Source organism: Magallana gigas, chromosome 10 (genome assembly GCF_963853765.1).
Source record: "Magallana gigas chromosome 10, xbMagGiga1.1, whole genome shotgun sequence".
NCBI lineage: Eukaryota > Metazoa > Mollusca > Bivalvia > Ostreida > Ostreidae > Magallana > Magallana gigas.
The window spans coordinates 2,098,026-2,121,405 of record NC_088862.1 but is presented as its reverse complement, the minus strand read 5'-3'; the positions used below and the strand labels follow the sequence as shown (position 1 = coordinate 2,121,405).

At 32.3% G+C, this 23,380-nt stretch overlaps 1 protein-coding gene across 1 annotated transcript; it reads right to left on the bottom strand.

Moving 5' to 3' along the window:
• Positions 1–7,669: 7,669 nt before the first annotated feature.
• LOC105327351 (uncharacterized) lies at positions 7,670–18,154 on the bottom strand. Its single transcript, XM_066073658.1, has 12 exons — positions 18,031–18,154; positions 17,483–17,887; positions 12,054–12,178; positions 11,413–11,662; positions 10,635–10,777; positions 10,167–10,416; positions 9,773–9,889; positions 9,496–9,517; positions 9,290–9,333; positions 9,129–9,165; positions 8,946–9,029; positions 7,670–8,776 (listed from the first exon to the last, which is right to left on the bottom strand). The coding sequence occupies exons 1-12, from the start codon at positions 18,092–18,094 to the stop codon at positions 8,710–8,712; spliced, it is 1,608 nt and encodes a 535-aa protein (XP_065929730.1). The 5' UTR covers positions 18,095–18,154; the 3' UTR covers positions 7,670–8,709.
• Between the last annotated feature and the right edge of the window lie 5,226 nt (positions 18,155–23,380).

Sequence of the window (23,380 nt, the reverse complement as noted above, 5' to 3'; positions counted from 1 at the left end):
GCACGATAGAACAGTATACACGCACGATATGATAGGATTTATACACGATAAGAAAGGATAAACGATGTTCATGATAAACGTATGATCGCTTTAAACGATATTTACGAACAAACTGATAATGACAGAATTTGAGAGAGAACACGTACAAATAAAGATTTACGTGGAATTATTTTTAGTAACAATTGCCGAGTTGTTAATCATCGCTGCATCATTTATAGAATGTATAAAAATGACCAGTTAATTTTTTTTCAACTAAAATTATGAGCTTTAATGATCAATAAATTTTCTGTATTGTTAAAATTGTTTTCATTACCGAACACCCTAGCCGATCGCCTTCGAATATTTCATCCCGAGATTAAATCACTCGGGTTTAATTATATAAATTTAACTCTTGTATAAAGTAAATATAAAATTTATCATAAATACATTTCTTTCTGTATAAGAAAATGATGCATTAAAAACGAATTATTACAGACAAGTTGAATAAATATTTACGCAGATACACATTCCGCTTACGATTTGTTAACATTGTTTTCATTACCACACACCGAGAACATTTCAGCCTGAAATCAAATATCACACGGAAAATAACGGGTTCAAAATACAACTCAGGTTTTAATTAAATATAAATTATATCATAAATAGTTTTGTTTCAGTAAAATATGATGCAACAAAATTAGATTGCATAAAAGTTAATGTCTACGCAGGTATACACTCTGCGTACGATTTAATATATTCGATATACCATACAGGTTAAAAATGTTACCTTGTTCCTAAGAACTTTGTTTTTCATTTTCAATGTTAACAGATATGATTTATAATATTGGTTAATTTTGATCTATAAAATTCAAAAATTAGTATCCTGACGGAATGTTGGATAGGATTTTACAATTCTTGTTCGATAAATATTCGTATACGGCGTACCAAACAAGTTGCAACTTAGTAATAAATTTACTTGCTTATGAAAAGGCACGAAACGATTAACACGATAGGATAAACGGAAGAATTGTTGAAATTAAACGATAAACCTGATAGGATTAACGCACGATAGGATAGGATTAACGCACGATAGAACAGTATACATGCACAATAGGAAAGAATTAACGCACGATAGAACAGTATACACGCACGATACGATAGGGCTGATACACGATACGGTAGGATAGGATTGTAAAAAATAACGTTGCGGGTACTGTTTGACTCTTGTACACGTAAAATAGGCCAATTACTGGTACCTAGAAAGAGCAGACCATGCTCTCTATGTACTTTAATTTCAATTTTAAGGGGCAATGTACATGTAGGAAATATCAGTGCCAATACAAACATGAATGTATTTTGAATTGACCAAATCACCCTTACATTAGACATAGAACATCCTAAGGATCTAGTTTAAATTTTACAGTCTGGTAGTGGGCAGTCAACATTGTGATCTCAGCCTTCCAGCCCTTTACCCTGTCATTTAGACCTTAGTGATATTGCTGGTAGCACAGTCAAAGTTTAAAAATTACGTCAAATTTTGAATTTTTTTTAAAATTTCACTGCAGGGTGTTTTTTGGCTTTAAACTTTGCTATGAGGGTCAAAGAATAGCCACTTATTTTTTGAATTCCCAAATCGTAGCTGTTCAATCAGCATTACGGGCAATTACGTTAGAAAGAGTAGCAGGCCCTTTTGATAATTCCCCTTTGTATAACCTCAGACTTTCAACAGTAGGTATTTTACCAAAATCAGAGGTTCTTATAGGTAAATACACAATCGATCCCACCCACTTGAGCAAGTGTAAATGGTTGAGTAGACAAAAAGTAATGTTCGGTTCAGTATTCTTCTTTCGATGAAGCACCAAGCATACTCTAAATTTTAGGTCCTGAAGGGAAGGAAACATGTTTAGACAAAAAAAAAACGCATTTAGATTTCTGTCAGTCAGCAAATCTGATTTCAAGTTATTGGGATGAAGAATTCAGGGTAAAATATTCATACAGCCAACAGACGCCCGGTATCAATTCTCAATTCCAAAATAATCCAAGTTTAGAAGGGTCATGCACTTATAAATTAGGGTTAGTGTACAATTTAAAGTTCAAGGCAACACATACAATGTGCATTGATTATACTAAAGCCAATTCTCTCGGCAATAATGGTCACGTCCGAAAGCAACTTACATTTAACATTATTGTTAAACGGAATCTATATGTAAATCAATCCAAGATTCTACCCTGTGGTTACCCATATTCTCGACTGATTTGTCAGATATTTTAGAATGGGGAACAATTTTATAATTCCATGCATGACACAGGTCTTGCCATTCAATTTCTAAATGTAGCTTACGTGTACCTCGCACATACCAAGACGGTGCACACGTCCTTAGAGATTCTCAAGCGACCAGGAAGGAACAGGTTTAGCAGACCATTGCTCAAGGTACACAATACACCAAGACGTTGATAATTCAACGATCATTCAATAACATCAAAGATTCCAAAAGGACCAAAACAGGTGGCATGCGCAAATAGCGTGTTAGAAAAACTAACTACATTTTTACCTTCCACCATAGTGAATGGTCAGAAATTTTGCGTCGTCTTCATTGGAGGATGGCGGTTATCAATCAGTCTGCTAAAGATACGACTACAATGCAGGTCAATAGTTATGTGGATACTCTTTTAAAAAGGTCGGGGGATACACTAGACTGCACTGTAATGAATTGTTGGGTCATACAGTCATTATTTGCTTGTTGATTATTGGAGGTATATGCTATTGACACACAAATTATAATTGTCACATGATAAGACCAAGTATTTGATTTGACCTCTATTCCATTTCTTTTGTTGCAAGAGTGCAATAGTTTTTGATACTCAAAAAATTCCCTCAAATTGGTTTTACATCTAATTGAGCCAAAGCTTAACGGTTGGGGATTTGTCGTACTGGTGGCGCAGCATATGCTTTGGCATAGTTCCATTGTGTCTGCTTGGCTCACCAGTAGTGCACAGCCGTTTCCTATTTTACTATACAGTTGCATTTTTAATTAATGTATTTTACATGTATAGGTGATCAAGCACGCATACGTGAGCATTCGTTCCCAGGGTTCACCATTCTTTCTTGCATTGTTTGGGGAAGCCTAATACGGCAATAATTTATGCTTTACTCCCTTTCGTTACTGATAGCACTCGCGGCTTATATCACCAAAAATATCATCATGAGGTAATGTTTGTATTGTTAATTCTATTACTGCTATGATTTAGGCATCCTTAATAATGCGTATTATTTAAATAGGAGTCTTATTAAAATCTAATCTTGCAATTTGAAGACAATGTGTAAAATGTTTAATATTTCTGAAGTGTGGTTTATAAAAACTAATATATCAAAATCTAGCGTTATACCCATTGATATAATGTGTATTTAAATTATATATTTTCCAGACATAACTTGAAATATTGTCAAGTGGTCTAGAACAATATAGCAATAATTAACACAGTATCTTTAAAATTCGCAATCGTTTGTTAAACAATAACAACAACCCTTAAATGAACTTTAAATCTTCTTTCAGTTACCGAAGAATATCCGAGAGTACAACTTCTACTGTGTTTACCCAATCCTCTATATGACCTATAACAAGGGCTTCCGGTTCGCCGTGAAGCAGATTCTGCTTTCAAAACGTCAGATAAACACAAACGCTGATGTGACTACAATGGAGATTGAAGGTAATTTAAATAAATCAATCATAAACTGTAATATTGTTACAAAAGGCTTTTTTTTTATTTTTCATTTAAAAAAAAGTTGAATACGTAAGTATGAATATATTCCAATCCGTCATATCTTCATTTTGATTTTATAACTGTTGCTTATAATTTTTTTCAATAGGATTTATTCACATATAAGAGATTATTTAGTACATATTATGATGCAGTTATAAATAGAATCAACCTTTTAGACTGTAGTATACCTCATTATAAATCCTATACTGAGAAGTCAAATTATATAGAAGTAAAAACAAATGCTTGATGTGAGAGAAAAATTACACAGATTTAGTAGGATTGATTTAATTCTCAGAACAACTTTCCACAGTTAACAATATTAACTCATTCAAAATAAGTACAGTGCGCATGGACACTGATAATCACATGGAATCCTGTTCAGCAATATCCGGTCTCTCCGCCGAACCAAAACCTACTATAGCAACGATCGTTGGAAATCTCCAGACATCAAAATTCTTATATGTTTGAAACTTCCAATGGTAGACTTAGACAACCTGTACCATCTGTGGATAGGATTTAGTAATGCTACATTTATCTGATGTATACATACACTCTATTGCTAATTTTGTTCCAATCTAAATAAGCTTTTCTTTCTTTGTGTTTTCTGTTTTAAAAAGAAATTTTATTGACAATTTAAGAATTACGCAGACTATTTTTCTGAGTTTTCGACAATTGCTATGGAACGCCATAGCTGCCTAATGTGCCTATTTCATGTGAAGATGGTGCTTTATTATATTATGCTGTGGTTATTTCATGTGAAGATGGTGCTTTATTATATGAAGGTGGTGCTTTATTATATGAAGATGGTGCTTTATTATATGAAGATGGTGCTTTTTTATATGAAGATGGTGCTTAATTATATGAAGATGGTGCTTTATTATATGAAGATGGTGCTTTATTATATGAAGATGGTGCTTTTTTATGTGATGATGCTTTTTTATGTGAAGGTGCTTTTTTATGTGAAGATGGTGCTTTACTATATGATGGTGCTTTTTTTATATGATGGTGCTTTTTAATGTGAAGGTGGTCACTCGGAACTCTTCTTATTTTTGAATACTGGGTTAACCATTTATGTATTATCTCGAAATATTGAAAGTAAAACAAAAAATTGATGCGATCAAAATCCATTTGATACACTATTGCTAGTTCCTCTTTTTTCTAGCACAATTAGTATATAAGCTATCGAGAAGATCTAGCTGTGTACGACTTTACCCCAACCGAACTTACATCTATTAAGTGACAACTATATAATGACGGAATATTACGAGAATTAAAGCCTAGTAACGTTATCCTGAAAAGCAGAAAATTGAATTTAATAATTATTTGTGTTTAAGCGAAGGTTATGCCCTAGCAATCTAATTAAAATAAGCTCTTTGATCCGCTCTTAATTGGGAGTTGATTTTAATCAACTCTCCTATGCAGTTACTCAGACAAACCGAAAGTGAAACAGTGTTTGGACCTCATCACAAATCATCGCTGCTGACAAGACTTAGTTCTTGAACATAATTGATAAATTCGATGTAATGTATGCTAAAGCATTGTTTTTCAAGGAAACTTATTTATAAATAGCTTGAAAATAGTCAGATTTTAAATGGTACGAACAATTTAGATATTTTTTGTAGTCGTATGTATTCCTACGCCAGAGTTCAATATAGTCTCGTTCAACTCGACGCTCGGCTGTCTCCGTAAATCTCCGACAAGCAGAGAGTCTCCCTTGCTTGTCGGAGATTGTTTTGCTTACGGTGTCAGTCGAGCGTTTGGTTGAACGAGACTATAGAGTTCAATATTGCTTGGATCCATACAATTTTCGAGAAATATTTCTATTACTGATACATAGTTTGATTGAATTAATTTTATCTTTGAATATTATTTAAGATGATTCATATGGGAGGTTTCTCGACATTCTTGTCGAAAAAGTCCAAAAATTCATATTATAAAAATGTGCGTAATTCAAATACAAATTAGAAACTACATGTACTTGTCATGCAAAATAACATATCATTGATTTTAAAATAAATAAACATCGACAAAATCAACTCTCGTCAGTTCTTCAGTACTTTGATTTTGTTATTGTCATCGCCCAGTCGGTCTTCGTCATTGATGACCGTTCCTCTTTAACCTAAGTGGTGAGTTGGAGGAAGAGCTCACATTCTGAGTGTTTCAAAACAAAACATTATTTTAAAAAAAACAAATAAAGGAACGGATTGAGGATCTGATTTTAAACAGACTGATGCCCTAGGTGATAGGATTTGACTTGAAGATAAAGTAAGTGAAAGTCATAGGGAAAGGTCTACTATACTATAATATAGCTCAAAGATGGTCCTTTTATAAGTGGTAAAGGCAAAAGTAAAATGTCAAGAAATACTGACAAAATATTGTATTATTCAATTAATCATATTTGTCAATTCAGTTGAGATTAAGTCGTACAGTTCATCTCGTAACATAAATACTTATTATGCTAAAAAAGAGAAACTAGCAATTGTGTATTAAATGGATTTTAACTGTATCAATTTTGTTCTAGTTTCAAAATTTCGAGATAATAAATGTTTAACTCAGTCTTCAGAAATAAAGTTCCGAGTGACCATCTTCACATTAAAAAAGCACCATCACATAAAAAAGCACCATCTTCATATAATAAAGCACCATCTTCATATAACAAAGCACCATCATCACATAAAAAAGCACCATCTTCATATAATAAGTCACCACCTTCATATAATAAAGCACCATCTTCATATAATAAAGCACCATCTTCACATAAAAAAGCACCATCTTCATATAATAAAGCACCACCTTCATATAATAAGGCACCATCTTCATATAATAAAGCACCATCTTCATATAATAAAGCACCATCTTCATATAATAAAGCACCATCTTCACATGAAATAACCACAGTATAATATAATAAAGCACCATCTACATATAAAATAGCCACATAAGGCAGCTATGGCGTTCCATAAATTGCACATATAAAACTTTATGATAGTGCTGATGAATTAGAGTTTTCGTTTAAGTAGAAGAATGCTTGTAAACACAACACAAAAAATCATAAGGCAGTTCTAGTTTCTTTTTTCTTATTCAAGATTGATGTAATATAACTGTCTCTGTCGGAGTTTGTTACCGCTTAACAAAACTGCATTTTTTGTTTTCTATGAGAAATGATTTGACGTAATGTAATATAAAAGATATTCCAATTGTAGATTATTCAAACTAACTACTGAACAATTATGTACCAGTGATCAAATAGAAAGTGCAATATAATCTGACAATGTTTTGAATCTCATCAAAACCTTTGTTTTGATTTGTGTCCCTCGCTTTACCAGAGACGGTTTGCCAGAAACCAGTTCAAATAAGTTTTGTTAAAAATGTGATTAATCTCACACTTTATACTTCTACATCATATTATCTTAATTTTTTTTATTTTTAAGGCTATGTATTATGTTGCAATTGAGCGTGTTTTGATCATGTAAACAAATGTGAAATTTTTTATTATAATTGTTGATGATTTCATCTAGAAGTACAACTTTTATATTAGGAAAATTTGACTGCAAGTTTAAGATAAGTTTTAAAAACTGATTACATTTATTGTAAGGCAAAACTTAAATATTTTTCATATTATCTTTATTATAAGATCAGCCAAAAAGTGCTATGACCGAGCAAACATGTTGAATCATTCGATCAACGACAAAAAGCAGTAAGTCGTTATCAATGCTTTTGTTTTTTGAAACCAGTGTTACAAGATGAATACTGTACAATATTATGAAGTCATATTATTTCAGCGAAAATTTTAGCTATACAACTACATACATGTGACCGGGTACATTACCTAGGTCTACCTTTTCTTACCACAGGAAATCAAACACTATTTGTATATAGAACAGAAATAAAAAAAAGAACAGTGAAATGTAAAGTTATGACATTTAATTGTATGGTAATCTCATATAACAATGTAGAAAATTAAAGTTAACCTTAAAAAAACCAAAAAAAACATATAAAGATTAATTCACGAAACAGAAAATTAAGTGATATCTAATGATTTTGCCTGCTTGAAAGTACAATCAACATTTCCGGCGAGGCTTGATTGGCTTTTCTAGGAAGTCTAACACATTGGCACAGCAGTGATATTACTGCTTAAATTCTTAACGATGAATAATCGGCCTAATCCTCCTCCTTCAGGCTTCAGTGAGTTCAAAGCGGCGAGTACGCCATTTAAAAGTACCCCGCTGGCTAGACTTATTATGGCATTTGCAGAATTTGAACATACATACCGTTTTGTCGACACATAAAATGTTTGTGTACACGTTCTGTCTTCTTGCATCAGGTTAATGCCCCGTTGTATAATTCACAGGTCCATTCCAACTCACTAAATTGCTCTTTTCAGTTTAAATGAATCTTGCTTCACGGGGAAGAAGTTCTCAAGTATCGCATGCATTTTCCTTCGTTTCAAATTCAGTCGTTACAGATAACAGCAATTTTCATTTTGTAATCAATCCAATTACTTAGCATCAGCTGATAGTTCATCCATTTCAAAATTTGTTGTATTGTTGTGTATTCCTTTTGATTAATGACACCTTACTTTTTATAATTGGAATATATTTTAACAAAAAATTAAGAAATGAATTTGATGTAATATGTTCCTGCTGATAAAGAATGAATGGGAACATTTGCTATTTGCAAATTAATTGATAAGTTTTCCGCCTTTTGCTTTGATTCCCCACGCATCATGAAAAATGTTTTCAGAACTATATTTCATTTGATACGTCGATAAAAAAGAAAACATCAGATTCATTTCTTAATGAGTTAAAATCTTACTTTTTTACTGATGGCTTAAGTGTGATTGTATGAGACCGATGAAAAATTAAAATTATTATTACGAAATTTTCATGCAGATTCTAAAGGAAAAAAATAGCGTTCAACAAATGTAAACACACATTGTCAATATTAAACGAAAGATTTGAACATTGTCTAAAATGACAAAGCTTCGTATTCTTCCTTGCGGACGTCACTCTTGTTCATCTCCTCGTAAGTAGGTCTACAAATATATATTTAAAAGCAAACAGATAAGATGGTGCACCAGGAAGAATAACATGTACATGTATAAATTAAACTCTTCCTCATTTGTCTGAAATAAGAATCTGTCTCTCAATTCAAAAATACAACCTAAAATTACATATACGTAAGAGTGTATACTCAAGACATACTGTTTAATTGGGCTTAAAGGCATCTCATATGTATTGTCACTTTCATTAGCAGTCGGGCTACAGTGTTGATTTTGGTAAATATCTCTATAATAATAAAAATATAAATGAACCGCTAATATGAAGCTCTATTTTTTTAAATATGCTAAGATAATAAAAATATGGAAATAATTAACACAGGCGTACCCTGCTCTTCCTTTAGGCGAACACCCTCTGTTTAATTCTGCATAGAAAATGTTTAATATCAACACAAGACACTTTAGATTTTTAGATGAAATTAGATTTCATGCATGCTATTTTTAACTGAGTTCATAACTGCTTTTTATAGACAGAAGTTTCACTCCAACCTGTATTACTATAGTCTTCGTTTGGTGCAGTGACAACTTGTTTGCTTCAATGAAGAAAAATCACAGGTATGACCATCGTTTAAATGAAGTAAAGAATTAAAATCAATGGTAGGATAATTATCAATTCATAGGATCTACATCGTGTAAGAAATAAATATATCAAATGAAGTCGTATATATAGTATTAAGTAAATATAATCTACATACCATTTCCTTTTGATTACAAATCCTTTAATACAACAAAAACTTTGAATAAGTGGTAAGAAGTGTAAATATAAATAAATGAATAACTATTTTTTTCAAATAAAATCATTTAATGCAAAAAATAATTTTGTAAAATATCCTTTTAACAAAACTTTTTTTTCAACTTTAAAGCTACATGTACCTTTATCTTTTTTTGTATCTTGAAAATAGTTAAACTGATCTTTTTTGCGAGAAAAAAAACCTCAATTATTTTTGTTTAGACAAAGTATTAAATTCTTACCAAACAGGAGGAACAGGATGCCTATCAATAGTGTCACAGAGATAATCGTTGTCACTACCAGCCATGATTCTCTTCTCTCAGGTTCAACTATTTCTCTTTGTTTCGGATAATACTGGTCTTTTGAAAATATATCAATTATCACATAGTATATATATATATATATATATATATATATATATATATATATATATATATATATATATATATATATATATATATATATATATCATGCACTCAGTCCTCTAAAATGACATTTACATAGACACTCTATATATTCAATAGCATGAAGTGCTGAAAGCCTCTTTTGTTTGTCAAAAATATCAGATCGAAATTTGTAAGAAAAGAAATTTGATAACATACTGATAGTAATTTCTTCCTAATTTCAAAAATTCACCTTCTAATTCACTGGGATTTATTTGCAAGGAGACAGTGGAAGACACTTCCCCACTTCCGCAATTAGTTGACGAGGAAATCTGACACATAACATCAATATATTTATCCAGCCCAATTAAGTGATAAGTAATTTTACTGTAAATTGTTATTTTGCCGCTAGTATTTATCATTGACTCTATTTTGTCTTCTTGAAGAACGATCGGTTTCCATTTGGTATTGTTTTTCTTCCTTATGCACCACATAATTTTTTCCTAAAATAATGATTGTGTAACAAATTTAAAAAAAAATTAATTTGAAAAATATCCACAACATTTCATTCTTTTCCAAACTTGTAAAATGTCTTTCACATCGGTTTTGGAAGAATAAAAAAACCGGTTTTTCAAATGTACACAATGTGTAATATTTTGCTATTTTGAAAAAAGCATCCTTTAAAAAAAATCATTACATCTAAAATAACTTTTTATCTTACCATAACGGACTTGGTTTGGTTTACTTTAGATCCTACGCAGAGAAGTTGTACAGTTCTACCTATTCCCTCTATAGTTATATTTTGTGGATGAAGCATCGAATCTTCATTGTAAATTATAACAGGAGATAGTGTCCATTTGTCACCTGTTGTTAAATATAAAGAAGTTGTATGTGCTATTACGTCTTTATCTAGGGGATAAGGCAACTTGTGAACTTTGCATTGGTGAAAAATAGTGTAGTAAGAATGTGTGTAATTGAGAACACATATATCCATATATGGCCAAAGTTATAAAAAGAAACCCATATATTTTCACAAATCATTTAAGATGAGAATTGTTCATATATATCGTGATTTTGATGGTGTCTGGAAATATTTATTATGGTAGCAAGTGCTACTAACTGAAATAGCAACTTAATATAACCCCGTATAAATAAATACCGTTTAATCTGTCATTTTCACCATGCTATAATTTTTGCATTCGATTACATTAAAGAAAATACACAAAACAGAGAAGTATTCTGTGAACTTTTTTTTAATCTCAGAAATGGTAATACCCCGCCTCTCCTCTCCCCTAAATATTCAGTATTTGTAGAAAAAAAACCGGGAAAGATGCAAGATTGAAAAATTGAATAATTTTGAGTTTATGATAATATTTAATAATTTGTTTCTATCGAATATAATTTCTTGGCTTGGGTTATAATAAAAAAAGCAACATCTTAAGTAGTTATCCATTAAGCACTCTTAGATCATAAAAGTAACAAGAAAAATAAAATGATACCTTTTAAATTGGTCGGGATTCGAAGTGTTGAGTTAAATCTTCCTTTGCCACATATTTTTCTGTATGCATTATATCCTAGTTCACACATGAATTCTGGGTCATTGTCGTCATCTGTTATGTGATAGAAGATCTCTGATTTTTGTACAAAGGTACAATCATCTTCTCTTTGAGATACAATTTGAGTTTGAGGATTCTCTTGTAAAGATATCACCTCATACTGTCCTGATGCAGACTTACACCACCTGATGTCCTAAATCCAAAAAAGTATTATGAGAGGAATGCATTAGTGATACACATATGGATCATACCGACCATAAACAATAAAGCTAGTTTGCTAGTTTAACCCTATTATGAATTTTATATAACTTAGTTTAATCAGAGATTGCTGAGTCGGAATATATATTTTTTTCAAAAGATACCTAAGACTTAATACAAAATAATTTTAAAAGATCGAGAAAAAATTCGGATATCCAACTTTAATGTGCCTACAAGGAGTCATGCAGGCGATATAAATACCGGTATGTCAGAGAGTCGTCAATATAAATATGCATAATGCAAAACAAATGCTATAAAATATTGTTTCCAAATATAACCATGCTCTTTTGAGAGGAGTAAAATAATATCTCCAAAATTTTCATTACTGTGTTTGTTTGGGTACTGAAGTTCTTGTCTCCAGAACATTGTAGCTGCAACACTTCTCCAGGTTCAAAAACTTTTGAAGTCAACGAATTCACAATTGATGGGGAATCAATAAATGTTGGTTTACCTTTGTAATACAAAAGAAAGCAAAATTTCAAAAATAAGAATAAAAAACGAAACAGAAGACAAGAACAAAAACTCTAGGATATTAACTTCTTTACTGGTTATTTTTGATCTACTATTAAGAACATAAAACCGCATAACATATGCATCGATTAAAGCTTAAAGCATGGAGTTGCATATTGATTCTTGTGTACACTGAAACACATATGCACGTTTTTAAATTAAGATCATAAGATGCACATTGTTGATGTTTAAAGCATCCATAAAGGTCAATTATACATTATGCATCATAAATCAGATACATGAGAATTGCACGTATATTATAAAAAATTGCATTTATAACCTTCATTCCCTTTTTAAATTGGCGGCCTAATTACACTAAAATCGAAGTATGCGCAGATATATGAGTTGTTTTTTTGTTTTTGTTTTGGAGGGGGGGGGGGGGGTTGTTTGGGGGGGGGATGTTTAGAGCAAGGTAAGATAGAGGGTTATTTCTTGTTAACCCCGAAAGCTAGTAATCTTTTAGTGTTCTGTTAGCTGCAATTGTTTTTGATTTTTGTGCAACGTAAAGTTTGACTCTAAATGATTTTATCATATTTCTCTCGGAAGAAGATGAAGTAAAGAAGTTCAAAATTCACACAGGTAGAAAAAACAAGGTTTTTTTTTAATTTCACGATGCATGCGTCTTAAAGCGTTTATTTAGTTGATCTGCAGGGTGTTATTATCCACATGAAACACATACTGTAGAAACAGATATATTCGTTAGGTTAAAATTTCGGGGGGTTTTCCGAGATAGAGGTAAATTTGTTAGAAAAACTAACAGTCTCCAAAAGCGAGAATCAAAGATGTGGTACTTGTGAATTTATACAAAACGGCCACTCTATAAGCTCCAAAAACGGAATACACTTTCATGTAAATTATTCAAACATGACTTGCAAATCGAAAAATCTAATTTATTGTATGACGTGCCCTACATGCGGTAAAAATTACATCGCGCAAACGGGGACAATTCTGGCAGATCGTATTCTAGTTAATAAGCAGAAAATGAAAGATCCAACAACAAGAAATACACCATGTATCGAACATTCAGACTAGTATTGCAACAGTGAATTATTAAAGTTTTTTGTTTTATAAAGTAAAAGAAGAAAAATATCAATTCAGAAAAGGAAAGAAAAACTTCAAATTTTTCAAGGGGTATAACTCCGCCAAAATTATCATTTTTTAATAAAAAAATATTTATCAAACCTGCATGCAACATTGCTTATACCTGATCATTAAGTGGAATAGATCTAAGAAATGAACATTACAGACAATATAATACTGTATTAATGATGTTTATGACATACATGTTGTAATAAAGTTGATTCAGTTTTGTATATATTGGTGTTTATATCTTTATTTTTGTTATGAACGGGTAATCGTATGTTAGTAACGGTTGTCGGGTGAGTATGCTCTTTTTAGAGCGAATATTTAAAGTGACTCATTAGGGTGTAGTAGTCAGTATAGGCTACGACATCATCCGGGTGCCACGTTTTGCAGTTCCTGATTTACGATATGGTGAACATCTCCAGTTAGTTATTATACTGGTGAGAAACGAGTAGACATTTAATTCTGGATTTTGTTAGGCGGGCACATGTTTTCCTTGCCGGTAAGGTTGTTTTGTTGTTCTTTTGAAAATTTTGCTGGTAATTTAGTTCTTAGTGTAATTGTTTGTTCTTATAAAATAAACTATGAGTAGTTCTTTGAAAATATTGTTGAGAAAGCGCTGATAAAAAGACTAAAATTGTTTTATTTCAAAAATGGTATTTATCATTAAAAGGGATATGTTAAAAAAGATAACAATAGAATAAACATTTTAACTTAAAAGTCAAGTAGCACATGGATAAAGATTGAGCACAAACTGATAAGCACATTAAAAGAGTTTAAAAATTACATGCACTGCATGATATTTTTAAAAAGTTGAAAAGCCCTAACATTCACAAGCACTATCATATTAGTCCAGCTTCAAAATATAGAATGCTGAACCTCCATACTGGATGGATTTTTACACCTTCAGATGTCACTTGAGTTTTCAGACGCTGAAGTCTTTCATCTACCTCTTGATACCTTTTCACTGTTTTTCTCCTCTTGCCACAAGCTGCATACGGCAGCATCTTTGCTTCATTTGCTGTTTGCTCCTTCTTGAATTCCTTAATGATCGCATAAATTGAAGGATGAGTGATTTTCACCCTCTTCTTTAACTTGTTGTGCCAACCCTCTAGATGGTTGTTTGTTCTGGATCCCTCAGTCTTGTAGTGATTCCAAGTAGGTGGGGAGAATCTGCCATTCATCCATGTCTCTGTAACATAGTCTGTCACTCTAGTACAATCCTGTCTGTCTGGTGCATTTTCCAGAGTGTGCAGCCAGTAGTCCTTTGTCAAGAAGTAGTAGAGGCAGAGCTGCTGCACGTATAAAAAAGTAATTTCACTTCTTGTAGGTCTTTGTAATCTCTCTGTAGGCCACATTCCTGGGTCTTCTTCCATATAGCCTTGTAGTAGTGGAACGGGCAGCCTTTGAGTTCCGCTGTTGGGAAAGTCTCTACTACTGCATTACGTGAAGCACACTCAAAGTCAAGGCTGACTTTAGTTGGCGATAAGGTCTGATTGTGACGTCGGCATATCTCTTGGAGAAGATTGAAGAGTCTGATCTATGGGTCTTTGTCTCTCTTTGGTAGAAGTGTGAATACTAAAGGGAACAAAGCTGACCCGACAAATCCATGGATGGTGAAGATACTGTCAAACACATGGGCCGCTGTGTATAAAGTTCCATTACAATATATTCTGTCTGCATTGCACAGGTGATGGATATTCTCTAAAATTTAAAAGGATGAGAATCTTGTTGATGTCTCAATCTTCAGCCTGTATGCTCTCCACTTGTGGTCTGGCGACATTTCATCTCCAACTGGATTTCAGGTCTTGTAGTTGGAACTGGTGGTAGCATTTTCTGTCTGGATCTGTATAGTGAGGACTGTGTGGAATGTTGGTAAATTCGATGCAAACTCTCTACTCTGAGCATCCCATGGTGCATCCCTGAGCTTGGTTATCTCTTCGTTGGAAATAGAAGGCAGATGTGTGAGTTCGTCTCTGGCTCTATTTCGTATAGTGCCGAGTATGCGCCTTCCCTCTACTGCTGCCCTGTGCGGTTGTCCAATCTTGCTCGCTGTATCGTCTCTGGTACAAATTGTGGCTTTGCAATTCCGTTGAGTACATTTCAAAGATATCCAAGTTTCTATTTTGTTATTCTGTCTACATGTATAGCCATTCCAAGTAAGATGTTTGCCTCCTCTAGTTGTCTCTATGTAGTATGTAGGTATCAACATGTAGTAGTACTTCAGCCATTGTTGTTTTGTAAACTGCTCAGTCTCATTGTTTACACTGGTATATATACTGTTTTTGATATTTTTAATTATCACATTACCTAATTATTACCAGTCTTTGACAAATCCTCACAACAGCACCAAAGCTAGAAGCAAACTAGTCAAGTAATGGCAATTGTAGGCAAATTTGATTTATGCTCACTAAGTTATACATAGCGCTTCTCTTAAAACTATTCTGAAGACATATATTGATGATTTCATAATACTCCAGATAATGTTAATTCATGAATTAATTCAATTTTGCATGTGAATTATATTTCATAACACCCAATTTAACTAATTATTGTTTTATAGAATTACTGAAACATTTTAACATGATTTTTTACTTTAACCTGTAAAATTTTCTTATTCATTGTTATTCCTGTTCATATTTTTTTAAATTTTCATTTCATTTCATTTTCTATTCCATTTTATAATGTGTGTTATTAACTAATTATTATCAAAAAATCTCACCAATTTACCTGTTCTGTTTATATAGAAGTTACACTTAGAATTTCCCATTTCGCCTTACTACTTTTTCTTCATTTGTTACCTGTATTTCACAGTTCAGGCTAAATGGAAACAAATTTGGTGCACATTCCTGTACTACAGACTGTGGGTGCTAGACGGGAATTTTCCTATGGAAAGCCATGTGGGTAACAGACGAATGTCAGGGACGCATGCAGCGTTGAACGAGGCGTAATTACTTGTCAAAAAGTGGTAGAAGACCGGAAGCGAGAGACCTGTGAGTCCGGGATAGTGATACTCGAGGGACAGGCAATTTGACAAGGGCAGGAGCGTCTTGGGTGTGTGGTGTCCTTGAAGTGACTGAGTTCCTTTTTATAGAGAGGTTTTAAGTGTGTAAAAGTGAGTGTTATTACAGGCTAATTTTCATATATACCGATCTGTTTGAAGTAATTGTAATATCACATTTTTGAATTATTGAACTTCAACATTTTTTTGAGTAATTTTTCAACGAGAGTTTTATTGGTTGAAATAGTTTTTAGAACAACATTTTGTAGTTTACTTCCATTTTATATCTGATACAGTGTGAGTAAAAGACTTTTAACTTTGATGTAAAGTTGAAAGTATCAGATATGTGTTCATTTGTTTAATTGAATTATTATTATTTTTTGAAGAATATTGATTCGTTTTGTTGATTTTTTCTTTAAATTAAAATTGTTTATCTTCATTACAAAGTCTTATTATCATTTAGCCGACAAAATAAAAAAGAACTCATTACACATGTATTCATATTTGAGATTTGACTTAAGTCTCCAATTGAGGTAACTTAAAGTTTTTTCTCAAATTGAGTAAAAACACGACTAAGATTTTTTTGTGAAATGCAGAGATTTGAGATTTCTCAAATTTGAGAAAGACTCAAATATCTGAGAAAAAAACTCAGACTTAAGTCTGATATTTGACTTAAGTTTTTTTTGGTAAAATCGGAGCCAGGTGAACACGCGGGTAGATTAAGGCAACTCCGGGTTAAATGACCGTCGATATTATGATCAATTTAAACATTGTTTATTTTTGTGAAAACAGTGCTGAATATCAATATCAATATCAAGTGAATGTGTTTGTCATGATGTTATTTTTCTACTTCGGAATGGAGTCGATCTTTGAAGCTGCCGTGCCATGGTATCACGTGACAGTTAAAAAATAGATAACTTTTTAAATCATAGATAAAGTATAAATTGACATGTTTCTGATTAAAAAATGACATCATGCTGATTATTGTGACGTCATATCGATCAAAGGAAAATTGATCGTTGAAAGTTGCCATATCATACCTGCGCATATCTAATGGCAATATCTTACCTAAAATTTACAAAAATGAAATTATTAGATTTCGTTTTACTTAAGGATAGGTTATTTGTTTTCTTGTAACTTCAATTATTTTGTCTCATTTACCTTTAATTTCTAGTTCCAAATCCCTTGATCTTTCAATTATTTCTGTTCCATTAGATAATTGGCATCGTAAGCTAGGAAAAATATGATCTTTACAGGTTTCCAAGTGTATTGATATGTTGGCATATATCCAGCATCTTATTATATTGAACCTGCCCCTGGTACATGGTTTATTTCTCTCTAGGTCTGTTTCAATAGCTGTAACACTGTTTATTAGAAATGTTCCTGCTTCGTTGACCTCAACAATTGTCTCCCATTCACTGGTTTGGTTTTGGCGGAATTGAAGGAACATTTCGGGTCTCGAGTCTTTAGTCGCAACATACAAACGAAATCGATCATAGCAGCTGACGGATAAATATGATTTTCCAATTGGGATTGATCTACTACTAACATCTATGTATATCAGTTCTGAAAAAAACCCAAATAACTGAAAAAACTCGATAAGCATAAAAATGCACGTTAAAACTTTACAAGATTTTGGTATAGAATCATTTGTAAAAAATAAAATCACAAACAATTCAATTGTTTCATTGATATCAAAGTTTTTTTACCTTCTGAACAGTGAAAAAGAAATACACTAAAAACCACAATCCAAACAAAACTAAAAGCAGCCATTCCTACGTAGAGTAAATGTTGATCAAGGAAGTTGTGTACACTGTTTGTGCTGTAGAAATGTTCAAGCATCAGTTTAACTGAAGCTCTTAAGTACTATTTCCTTTCCGATAAACTTGACATAATTTTAGGAATCTTTAAATTCATTCATGTAACATTGTATAAAAAATATACTAGATCACGAATTGATTTACTGATTTGCTGACATTAAATGACAAAATTTACTATAACGATTAGGTCTGTTTGCATCTAAGCCTAATGTTGAGTCCTGACATTATGTAAATGAGCATGGTTTTACTACAAAAGTTAATAAATCTAAGTGATACGTTCAAAATAGAACGTAAATCGGTGTGTTCAAGTAATCATTTTACTCAGTTACATTTCTCATTTTGGCTTGAATGAAATTACATTTATCTTCTTTGAGACAAACACATATAAAACCATACTAATGAAGAACGCTTTATTGATTTGAGAGGATGAACTTGCAATTTGTCTTGTTCGTGTTGTTTGAATAGTTGACGTACATAGACATTGCCTGTGGTCTAATCCATTTTTGTAAATATTAATTTGCATAATAAAATATATATCTAAATCAAATCTTATTACTGTAAATATTGTTTTTTTATCTTTAGCATAAAAAATGATATACAAGACTAAACCAGTTTTAGATTTTAATAGATACCGCACTCGTTTATTGTAAATAATTAGTATATGAATAAAAATGTTCGAGATTTTTTTAAAACACGATAAACACCCAACATAGTTACAACAAGAGGCCCACTGGCCACATCGATCTCCTGAGACTTAATAAAATCAGCTTTACGGAGTCATATACAAAATATCTGAAGAGTGTCGTATGATAGATCCTGTATAAAAACATTCCCCTGCATATTCTTATGTTTATCATTGAGATTTTGTAACAGGATGATTTTACAATCATAATATATATTGAGCATTGCGGTTCTCGAAAAGATGATCAGACTTAAACAACTGTTTATGAATGGGTTATAAACCTACAACAAGCTTTGACACCCCTTATGAGTCTGAAGAATTGTCAAGGATTGTCAGGAGACCAAAGTCTAAACAAATCTAAAGAATCAACAATATGGTAAAATGTTTGCGCAAAGTAAAATCATATACCATAAAATAACACTTTTGTAAATAAAACTTTTACAATGAGTGAATAATCTATTTTTTTTCCTTTGTACAATTTAACAAATTAGAATTTACAATTACAATTTAGACATCCCTCTCCCCCTCCCTCTCCCCCTCCCCCCGGTGGCCCAACTCTACTCCTGAAGATTATGAATTTGACAAATTTTAATCAACACTATCTGAACTGACTAAATTTACAGCTTTTCTAGACAAATTGTGTTTTAGAAAGTGATTTTTAAAAAGATTTCCCTATATATTTCTATGTAAAAATTTTACACCGTCTCCCCAATTGCGGCCCAACACTACCACAGGATATCATATTTTGAACAAACTTGAATTTTCGCTACCTGAGAATGTTTCCACACAAGTTGCCGTTGTTCTGACCAGTTGGTTTCTGAGAAGATCTTTGAAGATTTTTCTCTATATATTCCTATGAAAAATTTGACCCCCAATTGTGGCCCCACCCTACCCCTGGAAATCAACAAACTTAAAATCCCATTTACCTAAGGATACTTTGCGCCAAGGTCGGTTGATATCGGCCCAGTGGTTCTGGAGAAGAATTGAAAATGTAAAAAAGTTTACAGACATACGGATGCCGGACAAAAAGTGATCAGAAAAGCCCACTTGAGCTTTCAGTTAAGGTGCGCTAAAAATTAACGTCAACAGAATTATAAAAAAAATATCAATTATTTTCAATCTTATGTTTTTTTATTTAATAATTTATACATTTCATTTCTTCACTTTTCCATTTTCCCCCTTTAATTCTAATTATCTGTATACGCGTTAAATAGTATAAATTGCATGATATCAATTGAGTTCTGTATCACTACTAAAGGATGATAGATTCTGATTAACTTAATGTTCCCAAAAGAATTCTAAAAATATTAATATAAGAAACAGCATTTGAAATTCAAAATTACATATCTCAGAGTTAACATCCGACCAATTTGTATGGGAAAATTGGATGGCTAAATGTTCAAAACACATAAAGTTTTAGGACTGATGTATTATTAAACTTCCATGATTGATCTAGAATTTAATTCTACGCAGATTTATTTAAATGCATTCTTTCATTCCTGGTCTAAGATACCAGACATTACGCTTTGGATTTATTGAAGTCTGATTTTAGTTCAATCAAATTAAGCAAGACAGAATTTACTGTAAAAGTGGTTAATTATGATGGTGGTTAAGTGTGCGTTTTACACAGGATCATATGGTCATCGTTATGTTTATAGTGTGGGTATTCTGATTTCAAAAGAGTTGCTAAGCTCAGCTCGTTTCCCGTCACTGAAGTCCCGTCGTGCTTACGTCACAATCTTTTGCTTGGTCGGTTATATTCCTCCTATGTTAGTCATGTTTTTCATTATAAGTATATCGTTGAGAAGACGAGGTGCTGAGATTGAAAGCATGCCAAGAGAAGAAAGAACTACATGTAAAATTAGACGTAGGGTCATTACTTTACAAGGGCAATTGTAATTCAGTTGCAAAGATTACATGGGTGAACATAATATGCATTAAGTAAAGAACATGTTAATATAAGATATAATACACATGTGCAATGCACATTGAGATATTTATTATTTAATTTTGTCTAAATTTACTACCTTGTCTCACGAACTAGCTTGTTTAGTATTGATTGTAATGTGTCCTTAGCACTACCTTGTGTTTTCCATGCCCTCCACTATGTCTTCACTGTCCTGATTGTATTTTTTCTGTGCTGGTCCCCTCACCAGTTCCTCACGCTCTGGGATGTGTTCAGGGACCGAGGACTCCACGCAAAGGCAAGCTGTGTGCCGATGTCAGCGACATTTTATCTATGCAGCTCTTTTTATTTATCCTTAATGACAAAGTGCAAATTCTTTTCATATTCTCGTATAGAGTTCGGTTTTTTGTTAACATAGAAAATTAATCATTCAGTTATATCAAACTTTCGAAGGGAACATTTTAATTGAAATAACTCTTTAATCATTGTACTACATTGAACAAGGGAAAAGCTAAATTCGCAACATTTATGGCTACACCTCAAAACACACTATTCATTTGTCATACTAGAATTTTTAAAAAATATTATGATATGCAATGCTTTCATCGAATCATACATGAAAACAACATAATAAAAAGTGAGTAGTTGTATAGATATAGATATTCATTATTCTTTAAATCCCCAACGCCAGATTATGGGCCGATTGGAACGTTTATATAGGTCCTTTTGTATAACCTTCGCCTGCTCTCTTTATATTATGGGAGTATATATGTTTTCTATAGTGTTTCAGTACAGTGGACGAAATAAAATTTCAGTCAGTTTAAGCAATGGACAAGCTGAACAATTTATACCACATAAATAAAATATCAAAAATTATATACAAATGCTGAAATAAAAGAAACGAGATAACTGGTGTAAAGGAACGACAAAATCAGTTTTCAATGTAAGATTGCGGTTGCGTTTATTGGATTTTTTTTATCATGTAACGTCTGGCTTCATCAAGCACGTATGAATTATGACCAAATCAGAAAGTTAGATTGTAACAAAATCCTTGGTCATATCTATATTTAATATAACAAATATTGTTTGCAAACAAAACTTTAAATATTCTCAAGTGGCCTCGAATATATATCATTACTTAACACAGTATCATCGAAATCCCCAATCGTTAGTTAAACAATAACAAAAACCCTTAATAAGTGACCTTATTTACCAATATTTATATTGGTTTCTTCTTTTATTAGATAAGACATACCATTGCCATTTTCTAGCTTACGAAACAATTCTTTTTTTTTATAAATGTGTTGTAATCCCAATCCTCTTCATGACCTATAACATGGGCTTCCGGTTCGCCGTGAAGCAGATTCTGCATTGCAAAAAAATAATAACAGGTTGCTGTCCTTCAAAAGGGACTAAAATACGTGGACCATTTGCATGTGTTTCCAACGAAAACGTGATTTAAAGCCTTAAGATTATCAGAGATTCCACCGACTCTAGCCGTCTGCTTTCAACCACTAAATTTGTATGTTGTACATGTATTACGTATACATGTATGTATAGCCCTGACTTTTTATCTCAGAATTTAAATGATTCATACTTCTAAAATAATTATGATCTATCTATGAATGAAGTTTGCATGTATAGTATCAGGCATTCGGTGAATTCTACTATTTGCGCACACATTACAATTCGCACTACTTTCTTACAGCTTTGTGTAAATTAAAAATTTCATATTTTGATGCATTTTTCTTCAGATTTAAACTTTTATAGTGACATAATTATTCAATCATACTTAAATGCTTAAAAAAATTTAAAGTTCTCTAGCCTCGCCTACTATAAATATAAAGTTAAGTTACATGTGTATTCGGAAAACAACAAAACATTGCAAATTATGCTATTTGATGCATAACATTAACTTATTTCATAATACTGATAGTTCATATCACATGTGAATCATTTCTTTAAAAGGAATACTTTGTTTCTGTACTGTTTACCGACCACTTTACAATTACAACGCCTTTGAACTTGTGTGTGCATATGGCACAGAATCTCGATCCTGATTCAGATAAACTTGTGCTAGCCTGGTTCCCTGAGCTACCCATTACGCACAGGAACCAGGCTAGCACATGCGCAGGCTGAATTTTCCCCATAGCATCCGGTTTAACCTCGCTTATATATTTTCTGCGTGGACCTCAGGGTCCACGCAATAATATGAACCAGGAAAAAAAATTCAGATAACAAGGTACAAAAAAAATAATTATCAATACTGTATTTATCGTCATCAGAGACATAAAAAACATTTGTTATCTATGTCTCTGTCGTGTACAATTTTGACCAAATTAAACACAAATAAATTTAACAGACTGATCAATTCTCCCCAATAGTAAAGAACGGTTTTAGGTGGAGGCAAGTTTATGTATTTTGTAAGAATTTTAAAACTTAGAAATCTTACAATTCTCTCTCTCTCTCTCTCTCTCTCTCTCTCTCTCTCTCTCAAATTCTTTGATGTTACTTGATGACTTAAATAACATTTAGTTGACATTGAAGCAATGTACATGTATGTTTAATTCTTGTAGCGCTCGCCACAACGGTGGCACCGTAAAACATATTACCAAAAAGTTAAACCTTTAATGTCGGTTGAAATGTAAAGC